A 12114-nucleotide genomic window follows, 5' to 3' on the forward strand; every position below is an offset into this window, starting at 1 on the left:
TGGGGTCATCCACTCCTCCTGCCCCATCACCTTCTCCCGAAGCTCCTTAGCTCCCCAAAGCTCTTTCCCTTCCCCCTGCAGAGCGAGCCAGGCGGCCCCTTCCCTCCGCAGTCTATGGTTAAGGTGCCCACCAGCCCTTTGCTCGCCCTTTCTCGCTTCCCTCTTCTGTGCCGGAGGAGGCTGCGAGCTCTCGGGGGCAAAGGCTTCCACCGTCAGCTCGAGGGGCTGCCAAGAGCCAAACGGCTGCCAAGTCAGGGGAGGGTCCCAACCGCTCGCCCCAGAGGTGAAAGGGCCCACCTGCTGCCACGTTTTTGTCATTGAGGAGCTTCGTCTGGCTGCTGGGGATGATTTTCAGATCCACGGCCTCCGGGGATTGCGGCGAGTTCTGTATCCTCGAGGCCATAAGAGCGTTGAGGTACTGCAAACGGGTGACCTGAAAAGACGCCGCCACGTGCGGAAGTTCAGCCAAAGACAGGTAGTCCTCGACTTATGACCCACCAGGGAGCCCAAAATTTCTGCTGCTAAGCGAGACGTTTGTTAAGTGAGTTTTGCCCCCTTGGACGACCTTTTTGGCCGCAGCTGTTAAGTGAATCACTGCACTTGCTAGTAACACAGTTGTTAAGTGAATCTGGCTTCCCCGTGGGCTTTGCTTGTCAGAAGGTCGCAAAAGGGGATCATGTGACCCTCCCGGGACACTGCAGCCATCATAAATATGAGTCAGCTGCCGAGCATCTGAATTTCGATCGCATGCCTGTAGGGATGCTGCAACAGTTCATAAAAATGTTCACAAATCACTTTTTCCCAGTGCCGTTGTAACTTCGGTCAATAAATGAATTGTTGTAATTTGAGGACTACCTGTAATATTAATAATAATCACCACTGTCACTCCGACTACGATACTGCTCTTTCCCTTCCTTGGACAAACCCAGAGCCAAGTGAAAAAGAATAAAATCTTCAATTAAAAAAAACAAAGCACAATTCACAGTGGCGCAGTGGTTAGAATGCAGCACTGTATGCAGGCACCATCCATTGGGGTAGCCATCTTTCCTTCTTGCCAGGGGGTCTCCAACCTTGGCAACTTTAAGACTTGTGGACTTCAACTCCCAGAATTCTCCAGCCACACAGTCTGGGAATTGAAGTCCACAAGTCTTAAAATTGCCACGTTTGGAGACTCCTGATCTAGTCAACCAGTAAGAACTTGTTAAAGTTTCTACCCTGGAAGTAAAGGAGAAGTGTGTGGAACAAAAAGCAAGTCTGTTTGCAACTTCTGAACTTGCTGTGTCCCAAAAGCCCTTAAGACCAATCTATTTTTCAGGGAGGGAGTCGTATCTTTGGTCCAGATGAAACATTTTAAAAGCCATAGCCTTTTTCTGAATAATGGCACGGTGGTTAGAATGCAGTATTGCAGGCTGACTCTGCCCACTGCCAGGAGTTCGATCCTGAGGTTCACTCAGCCTTCCATCCTTTCAAAGTGGGTAAAATGAGAATCCAGATTGTTGGGAGCAACCTGCTGACTCTGTAAAACTGCCTAGAGAGGGCTGTAAAGCACTGTCAAGCAGTATATAAGTCTGCTACTGCTATTTTAAACTTTCAATTAAACAACCATTTGAGATAGCAGTCACCATGCAAATATTCCAAGAGAAAACGAGGGTCTTTCAGCTGGCGTTTGCAAACACATGATCTGACTTCCCCATTGACTTTGCTTGTCAGATCACAAAAGGTGACCACGTGATCCTGGGACAATGCAACCATCATAAATCCATGCCAGTTGCTAAGTGTCCAAATTTTGACCACGTGACCCTGGGGATGCTGCAATGGTCGTAAATGTGAAAAATGGCCACAAGTCACTTTTTCAGCGCCGTTGTTAACTTCGAACGATCACTAAACAAACGCTTGCAAGTAAGTGGAAGACTACCTGTACTCACTGGCTTATACAAACTTAGATCTCCCTCTGCCTGGCAAATCACTGGCGGTCAGTGCTTACCTTGATGAACTGCAGATCAGTGAGTGCTCGGACAGTGTAATCAGGGCAGTATGCCGAATAATTGGTGGGCTCTGCGCAGTCAACCTGTTGTTCACGACGATTCATCCGCAGAGTGGACACTGGGGACTGATGGACTGTTGAAAGGAAAAAGCAACACTGTGGGTGGCTTGGAAATAAGATAGTGAAGCCATGATTATTTTTTTTAAGGGAACCAGGTTTCTAGTTCTCATGAAGACGGCACATGGTTCTGAACGGATTTGTTGCCTTTGCTAAAAGTTACTACAGGTAGTCCTCGACTTACGGCCACAATTGAGCCCAAAGTTCTTAAGTAACTTTTGCCCCACTCTATGACACAGTTCCTTGCCACAGTTGTTAAGCGAACCATGGCAGTTGTTAAATTAGGAACAAGGTTGTTAAGTGAATCTGGCTTCCCCACTGATGTTGCTGGTCAGAAGGTCGCAAAAGTTGATCCTGGGATCCTGCAACCATCATAAATATGGATCGGTTGCCAAGTGTCTGAATTTTGATTGTGTGACCAGGATGCTGCTGCCATGGTCGCAAGTGTGAAATATGAGTCGTAACTCATTTTTTTCAGCGCTGTTGTAACTTGGTGCGCTCATTAAAGCAATGGCTGTAAGTCGAGCATTTATCTGTATTTTGATTTCTGAGTGTGCATATGTGGATCACTTTTTCAATGAGGAAAAAGGCATAGGAGGAAATGTACTTTTTCATCCCACCATGGATCCCAATTCAGGCAGAGACCTCCGGGTGGATGACAGCCATCAACTAGGCCAGGGATAGGCAACCTTGGCTCTTTTATGACTCATGGACTTCAACTCCCAGAATTCCTGAGCCAGCCATGCTGAGGGGAAAGGGAGAGTTTCCAAGCTGAGCCATGCTGGCTCAGGAATTCTGGGAGTTGAAGTCCACGAGTCATAAAGGAGCCAAGGTTGCTTACCCCTGGACTAGGTTAACACTGGGAAGGCAGGAATGAAAACTGTGGCAACCTTCACACTAGTTAAGCAACACAAATAGGAGTTGAACAGCCTCTGGCCTCTGCTTTAAAAGGGTGAGCCAAATACATACCGATCTCCCACATTAAGAGTTAGCTGGAAGAAAGGTCTCTGGGGTGAATTCCCCACCTCCAAAGGGGCTGCTCCCCTCAAGACTGAGCACGGGACTCACCTGAAGAAGGAGCGGTAAGTGCTGAGACACCGTAATAGGTGAAGGCGCCATTTTCAAACTTCAGCCCTTCCTTCCCAATCTCGACTTCAACCCTGCCCTGGAAGAGGAGGAAAAAGGCAAAATAAGCAGAGGAATCTCGGGCTGGATGGAGAAGGAATAAAATGCACTTCTAAGATTCCCAAATCCAATTAAGAGCCTGGATTTTGGTTGTTCTCTTCCCTTCTTCTTATAAAAGGCTGTTTTTTTTCTTTCTTAATTCTTCCTTTCACTGATTAGGGGTCACCCCAAACAGCTGCCCCAGAGAGACGCACATGGCATCAATCCATCTGCTTTTTCCAAATAGCAAGGCCCATTTTTCTTCAGAGCCAAGGATGGTTGCCTTTTAAATCACTGCTCTGTTCTCTGCTTGTCAACGCTGCTAACATCGGATGTTCTTGCATGGACACCATATGGAGATGCAGCCATTTTCCTTCTTATCTTTTACTCTTAGAGTTAGAGTTGGAATTAGATGATACTGGGGGGCGGGGAGGAGGAATGTGCATGGGAGTTAGTTAAGACATAACAATATTGCAACAGTGTGAGAACCAAGGTTTTTTTGAAATAAGAGATGATAAGAAATGGCGGGTTGGAGAACCGGAGGGAAAGCCTGCATTTCAAACTAATTGGAGAATGTGATTTATGACTGTCAATTAAGAGGAGGGAATTGTGCTTTGATACTATGTGCTCAGGGGAGGGGAATTCAGATTTTGGCATTGCCTATGTAGGTGCCGATGCTATGCTACTGGAATAAAGATTCTTTAAGGTAAACAATGCCTCCAAGTTCTTTGAAGAGTTTCATTTGTCGGAACCATGACACTGCTGTTTTAAGTACAACCAGGTTCGCCTGGTGTGCCAGTTGCGACCCTATCTGGACCGAGATGCCCTACGCACAGTCACTCACGCGCTCGTGACCTCCCGTTTAGACTACTACAACGCTCTCTACATGGGGCTGCCCTTGAGGACCACTCGGAGGCTTCAGCTGGTGCAGAATGCGGCCGCGCGAGTTGTGATGGGGGTTTCCCGATACTCCCATGTAACACCTCTACTTTACGAGCTGCATTGGCTCCCGGTTGCCCTCCGGGTGAGATTCAAGGTGCTGGTGATGACCTATAAAGCCCTAAATGGCTTGGGTCCGGGATATCTGAGGGAACACCTGCTGCCGGCATCAAGCTCCCTTCGTCCAGTGCGCTCCCACAGGGAGGGTCTTCTCAGGGTACCACCGGTAAGAGATTGCCGGCGGACAACACCCAGGGATAGGGCCTTCTCAGTGGGTGCGCTTGCCCTTTGGAACCAGCTGCAAGTGGACCTTAGGACTGCCCCTGACCTCCGTTCATTCCACCGGGACCTGAAGACCTGGCTCTTCAAGCTCTCTGGCCCAGGCTGAGAATTTTAATTTTAATTTTAATTTTAACTGGGGTTTTATTTGTTCAGGGACGGATATAATTTTTTTAAAACTGTTTTTAACTTTTGTATTTTTTGTTTTAATCACCCTGTAAACCGCCCTGAGTCCTTCGGGAAAGGGCGGTATATAAATATAATAAAATAAATAAATAAATAAATAAATTAGTTAAAACAGTCATATTTATAAAAATACTCATAACGTACAGTCCTTCACTTCCAACTGTTTGTTTAGTCCAGGGATCTTCAAACTTAGCAACTTTAAGACTTGTGGACTTCAACTCCCAGAATTCCTCAGCCAGCCACGCTGGCTGAGGAATTCTGGGAGTTGAAGTCCACAAGTCTTAAACTTGCCAAGTTTGAAGACCCTTGGTTTAGTCAAAGTTACAACGGCACTTATGACCATTTTTCACACTTACGACTGCTACAGCATCCTCATGGTCATGTGATCAAAATTTCGAGGCTTGGCAACTGGTTCATATTTATGACGGTCACAACGTCCCAGGGTTCTGTGATTAAATTTTGTGACCTTCTGAACGAGCAAAGTCAATGGGGAAGCGAGATTCACTCAACAACTTTGTTACTTAACAACTGCAGGGATTTGCTTAACAAATGTGGCAAGAAAAGTCATAAAATGAGGCAAAACTCACTTAACAAATGTCTCACTTAGCAAGATAAACGTGGGGCTCAATTGTGGTCATAAGTCGAGGACTATGATGCTCTGTCTAGGACATGGGTTTTCAAACTTGGCCTTTTTATGACTGGCTGAGGAATTCTGGGAGTTCAAGTCCACAAGTCATAAAAGGGCCAAGTTTGAAGACCCCTGGTCTCGGATATCCAGATTTATTGGGAGATTTTACTGAAGTCTCGCCCAATCTTGCACCCTCCAGACGTGTGTGTGTGTGTGGGGGGAACTGCAAATCCCAGAATTCCAAGGAACTCAGGAGACCTCACACCCATACCTTCCCTCACTTCACCCTGAGTTCTGCAACTTGCATAAACGAAGCCCTTCATCAATGTCTGTTCCAGCGTTTCAATTCTGGGTCTTTTTCTCCCAGGAAAAAAAGGTGGGAAAAGTCAGCAAAAATCCCAGATTTGATCAATGCTTCGGTCTAGCCTGAGAATCGCTGGTTCCCCCTTCAGAATCTGGGAGGCCAGGTGGGGAAATGTGGTTTACACAATTGCTTTTAACACAGTACTGTCGGCTGCTGTTCTAGCTTCACAGCAGAAAGGTGGCACGTGCATATTGCACAACTAAAAATTTTAAAAACAGCTTGGCATTTCTTAAAACGGCGGGCCATCTTGCAGCTCAGCTGATACTCACACAAGAGAGACAAAATCACCTTCCTTCCTTTGCTTCCTTTTTTTCCCCTGTTCGTTTTACATTTGTTTTAATTGAAACAGGGAAACCTGGCACGTGGCAAAGTAAAGCTTCTCTCTCTTGTACGCCGATTTCCAACTCTCCCAAGGCGTTTCTCTTCCAGGCAATTCTTGGAAACATCCAACCCGACAAATAAGATAAAAAGTGGCGCTGACAAAAAAAAATAAGCCAAGTTCACACGCTTACTTTCTTTCTTTTTTAAAAATAAATTGTTTTCTAACCAGCTCCTTAGCCATGTGACACTTTATGAAAAACATATCTCCTAGGGCCTAGGCCAGGGGTCGGCAACCTCGGCTCTTTTATGACTCGTGGACTTCAACTCCCAGAATTCCTGAGCCAGCTATGCTGGCTCAGGAATTCTGGGAGTTGAAGTCCACGAGTCATAAAAGAGCCGAGGTTGCCGACCCCTGGCCTAGGCACTTAGGGTAGGTGTCCATGTGGGGCACAAATGGAACTTGCCCATTTGGTGAGAACGCCTAAGGAACTTGGCCAAGAGCTGCCCTGTCAAAATGAAGGAGAGGGATGTGGACGGGACCACAGATCTTCTCTGCGTAGGCCCCCCTTTTGGGATTCTCCCCACACCCCACAGGTCTGTCAAGTTCTCACCCTCTTGACGTTTACCTCCTTAAAGTTTTGTTTCTCTGCGCTTTCAACCTGAGGTATGTGGCACTGGCAGTCCCGACGCCTTTCAGTGTTACGACTTCAGTGTATTGCTACTGCTGCTTTTATAATTTTAATGTGTGTAATCTGCCCAGAGCCAGGGGTAGGAAACCTTGGCTCTTTTATGACTCGTGAACTGGTTCAGGAATTCTGGGAGTCATAAAAGAGCCAAGGTTTATTTATTTATTTATTTATTTTATTATATTTATATACCGCCCTTTCCCGAAGGACTCAGGGCGGTTTACAGGGTGATTAAAACAAAAAATACAAAAGTTAAAAACAGATTAAAAAAAATTACCGTATATCCGTCCCTGAACAAATAAAACCCCAGTTAATTAAAATTAAAATTAAAATTCTCAGCCTGGGCCAGAGAGCTCGAAGAGCCAGGTCTTCAGGTCCCGGCGGAATGAACGGAGGTCGGGGGCAGTCCTAAGCTCCACTGGCAGCTGGTTCCAAAGGGCAGGCGCCCCCACTGAGAAGGCCCTACCCCTGGGTGTCGTCCGCCGGCAATCTCTTACCGGTGGCACCCTGAGAAGACCCTCTCTGTGGGAGCGCACTGGACGAAGGGAGCTTGATGCCGGCAGCAGGTTGCCTTCCCCTGGCCTAGAGTGGTTTCCTTTGGGCAGGCAAAGGATCGAATACCGAGTCTCTAGCCCACTCTGGAGGGAGGACACACCATCTGACTCTCCTCTTCCTCTTCCTCCTCCTCCTCCTCCTCCTCCTCCTCCGCAATTCAGCCTCCTCCTGGGTGTGGCATCTCACCTCTTTCCCACTTCCATTAACAGTTGACATTAGGACTTGCTACTCATCCCAGGCCAGAAGAATTTAGATGCCGGTGGCTTTTTTCCTCCTGAATGGAGTGCCTGAGGAACAAGAGCTAGCATCTCAGGCTTTTGACTCAGGAGATGGTGAGTCCTGTTCTGGGTTCTGCTTATGCATGAGAAAGGGGATGCAAGGAAATGGCACAATGGACCAGACCATTTTGAATTCCAGGTAAGAAGGGAGGCCGCAGAAGGCTCCCCTTCCATTTAACGACTGAGCAATATTCGGTCTTGGAAACTACGGGGACTTACTAAAGTGCTATTGAAATTCTTCCAATCCTGCATAGGATTGAAAGTGGTCAGTCCCATGCCTCCCCATTAAATACAGTGGTGCATTCCTTCCTCCCCCCCCCCATATTCTCTCCATGCTGCTTTCCAATATGGCTGGCTGGGGAATTCTGGCAGTTGAAGTCCCTAAGTCTTAAAGTTGCTAGATCCCTACACTACAGATCCTCAACTTACAGCCACAACTGAGCCCCGGTTTTATGTTAAGTGAGACATTTGTTGTTATTTTTGCCCCATTTTACGACTTTTCTTGCCACGGTTGTTAAGTGAATCACTGCCGTTGATAGGTTAGTAATCTGGTTGTTAAGCGAATCAGGTTTCCCCACTGACTTTGCTTGTCAGAAGGTCGCAAAAGGGGATCACGTGACCCCGAGACACTGCAACCGTCATAAATATGAGTTACCGTTGAATTTTGATCACATGACCACTGAAGAGGCTGCAAAGGTCATTAGTATGAAAAACAGTTCTAAGTCACATTTTCCAGTGCCACTGTAACTTTGAACGGTCACTAAACACATTATTGTAAGTCGAGGACTACCTGTAAAAGTTCAAAGTATTCTTTAATATTTCAAAATTGATAAGGGTTGCAGTCTCTCCAGACAAGATAACAAGAGCCTCTTGAACGGAATAGAATAAAAACTTTGTCACTTTAAATGTACACATTAAAAATGTAATTACATTGTATTCAGCTCTCAAAGAATAACCATTATGTATACACCCACATGCACACATATATATGACAAAGAGAAACATCACAATCTAGTTCGGATGTACACATATATATGGTGACAAAAAAGGATCCTGCAAATTTACAAGGCAGATGGCACAAGGAACAAAAGCTGTTACAGTAGTACTGTTATAAATACTTTGAAACCTCCTCCCAGAGGGGAGCAACAGAAACAGACCATGAAGTGGCTGTGTGGGATCTCTATCAATGTTTCAAAGCTCTAAGCACATATAAGCGCTTATAAGCAGTATCCTGAATCACGGGAAACGAGCTTCCTATAGTGTACTCAGCTGTCCTTACCACTCTCTGAATGGACCTTCTATCTTGGGCTCTGCTACCACCAAACCAGACAGTCGTGCAGTTTGTTAAAATGCTCTCAATTCTGCCTCTGTAAAAAGTGGCCAGAACAGAAGGAGTAAGAACCAGCCGTTGGTTCCAGAATTGCCAGCCTGCCAACCTTCAAGCATTCTGATAGGGCAAGAAGGTCATCTAATCCAACTCCCTGCTCAGGTCAGGACCACTAGCCCATCGGTGACAATGATCCTCTATTGGAAGTATTCCTCAACTCACGAGACAGTCTGCTCCTCCTGGGCTGGACCTGGAGGCCCAGCAGCCTTGTTGCGTTGTTGGCCAGAGGTTTGCTTTGTTTTTCAGCAGTTGCTTTAGCCTCTAACCTGATCCTTGAACCAGGGCCTTCACCCTCCCTCAAAGTCCTCCCTGTGCACACCCTAGACATATAGTACCTGCAGGATGAGGACAAAGTAATTGACCGGCTGGTTGCGCTGATACAAGTAATGCTCAGCGGCCAAGCGATTGCAGTCGTCAAACTTCACTTCCTGGTTGACGCTGGGGTGCTGCAACAGATGCAACAGGACCTTCTCCGAAATTCGGCCTGGGCTGAAGAGATCCACCTCTGGAAGAGGGGTGGGGGGGTGGGGTGGCAACAGGGGAGGCAGAAAACACAGCTGCCATCATATTTTTGAAAAAAAAAAAGAAAAGAGCTGATTTATTTTTAAAACCAGGGGTCTGCAAACTTGGCAACTTTAAGACTTGTGTACTTCAACTCCCACAATTCCTCAGCCAGCTGGCTGAGGAATTCTGGGAGCTGAAGTTCACAAACCTTAAAGTTGCCAGGTTTGGGGACCCTGGTTTTAAATACACAAAGCAGACAACAGCAAGGAACTCAGGAATGAGACAAAAAGGTTTTGATTTAGCATCTCTGGAAGAAGGAAGACAGAGAACCAAGTTGGCTTCCCATTTCACTGGCTTTCATGCCCAAGGGAAGCCTAGTTGTTTGGTTATACTTTTACACCCTCCAACAACAGGAGTTTTCTGGCCAATATGCAGCTCTAGTAATCACAAAAAATCTAGTCATATTCAAAACATATGAAATGAAGCCTATTTGACTTAACACTGAAGTAAACATTGAAATACGCCTGGAAAAATGACAAGAGAACATTTATGAGCATTTGTTAGAATCTTTATTTTAAATCTTTATTTTGCTTGCAAAATATATTTTAACATATCAGCTTGGAAGAATCCATCTTGCATTGATTAAACCAAGTTGTGCACGACTTCTTAAGAGGCTAACGTGCAAGGTCAAAAAGAGTTATTTTATCCAGCAGGTTTTCTTGCATTTAACTGACTGCTGAGTATTATTATTATTGTTCTAGGACAGAAATATGTGCAACCTGAAGCTTTGTGTTTATCAGGATATGTTTGCCTTTCTCTATTATCTTCTTGAGCTTCCTCTCAATATGCAAATTTTACATTGCTTTATCATAAATTGGAGGGATTTTGTAATCAGCTGAACCAACAGTTGAGTTGGCAATGAATGCTGAAGATAAGAAAAGCGAAATGACAGCAAACAGATTACTGCACTGCACTGCACTAACTGACTACAAAAAATGTTTTTTCCCTTTTGTATCATTTCATTATTTTATTTGTTATGTTTATATTTTATCTCTTATCCCGTGGGAGCTGTTCCAGATAAGAAAATGGACTTACGATCAAAAGACACATTGGGCATAAGAAACACAAGACAGCTGTTGAGTGGTTTGCAGAATTGATTAATGTTGACCAAATATGGGGAACTGCAATGAATCACGATTTGCTGATCTATTTAAGTGTGTAAATATGTCACAAATGAAGGCAAATATACATGTCCCAGGATAATGTTGCAGGATCCAAACTGGGTCGGTCACTGGGACCAAAGGTTTAGTCTTCCGAGCTTTTGGACTCCTGCTGAATCCCATCCCCAGGAAACTTCTCTCTACCAGAATGTTTGCTTTGGGCTAGTCTATTTATTTATTCTATTTACCACCAGCTTATCTAGTACTTCAGAGCTGAGAAAACAACAGCCAATGATTTAATACCGACCATCAACACCCCAATCCACAACTAAAAAGCCACCCACAAGTAGACACCACAGAAATACCATGCGTAGAAAAAGCCCAAAGCAACGTGGTGGTAGGGAGAAGTTATTGTGTCTTGGGTTTTTACCCCAGCTTTTTTTTGGCGTGGTGTAATTTTGTTTTATTCTTTCACGCATTCTTTTTTAATCTGTGTGGATGCCCAGCATAGGGGGATGTGAGATTTCTTCCCTGACTAAACCCCATTCAGTAACTAAAAATAAATACATTTCAAATGTTGGGATGTATGTTTGACTGTACTGTACGGGCTGTTCAGGACTGGCTCCTTGGCCCCCGTGGTTAATCCTATGCAACTGGTTACGCTTTGAATGAAAATAGTGTAGCTCAGGGGTCTGCAACCTTGACAACCTTAAGACTTGTGGACTTCAGCTCCCAGAATTCCCCATCCAGGCTGAGGAATTCTGGGAGCTGAAGTCCACAAATCTTAAAGTTGTCCAGGTTGCAGACCCCTGGTGTAGCTAATAAACTGAATTTAAGAGAAGGGTCCCCTTAGGGATTCTTGATACCCGACGACACTGGCCTATCATCCTGCCTATGGCAGCCTAATGGAGGTCCTTTCCCTTTCTATTCTACAGTTCAAGATTAAAAGGTAAAGGTAAAGGTTCCCCCGCACATGTGTGCTAGTCGTTTCCGACTCTAGGGGCCGATGCTCATCTCCGTTTCAAAGCCGAAGAGCCAGCGCTTGTCCGAGGATGTCTCCGTGGTCATGTGGCCGGCATGACTAGACGCCAAAGGCACACGGAACGCTGTTACCTTCCCACTGTAGTGGTCCCTATTTTTCTACTTGCATTTTTTACGTGCTTTCGAACTGCTAGGTGGGCAGAAGCTGGGACGAGTAACAGGCACTCACTCTGCTACGTGGCACTCGGGATTCGACCCGCCAAACTGCCGACCTTCTGATCGACAAGCTGAGCGTCCTAACCCACTGAGCCACTGCGTCCCGTTCAAGATTAAACAGCACGAAATGCTGCTAGTCCTTAACCAGCCATAGCCAAAATCCAGCGAGGACTCTGAGGGATCTTTTCTATTTTTTTCTAGGTTGCCCTGGTAGAAAACAAGGAAGCAATAGGAAAGATAAGCTGGGATTGGATTGGAAGGCCTCCAAAATCCCTTCCAATTCTTTAAGTCGGTTTGGCCCAGTGGTTAAGAGGCCAGATTAGCAAGTGGGAAACCATGAGGTCGAGTCCTCCCTTAGCCATGAA

General features: G+C 45.7%; 1 protein-coding gene across 8 annotated transcripts in view; it reads right to left on the minus strand.

The window, feature by feature from the left end:
* Window positions 1-12114, minus strand: part of CNNM3 (cyclin and CBS domain divalent metal cation transport mediator 3) — a 52699-nt gene that overhangs the window by 14084 nt on the left and 26501 nt on the right. For all 8 annotated transcript variants that reach the window (XR_014493116.1, XR_014493117.1, XR_014493118.1 and 5 more), the window contains exons 4-7: window positions 9224-9393; window positions 3170-3266; window positions 1985-2118; window positions 298-433 (exon numbers count right to left, since the gene is read on the minus strand). Coding sequence is in view for 2 of the 8 variants with exons in the window: in XM_083368203.1 (XP_083224329.1) it covers window positions 298-433; window positions 1985-2118; window positions 3170-3266; window positions 9224-9393 (537 nt within the window). In the remaining 6 variants the exon portion in view is untranslated. The remainder of the gene's footprint in view (window positions 1-297; window positions 434-1984; window positions 2119-3169; window positions 3267-9223; window positions 9394-12114) is intronic.

Source organism: Vipera ursinii, assembly GCF_947247035.1.
Source record: "Vipera ursinii genome assembly, chromosome: 8".
Lineage (NCBI taxonomy): Eukaryota > Metazoa > Chordata > Lepidosauria > Squamata > Viperidae > Vipera > Vipera ursinii.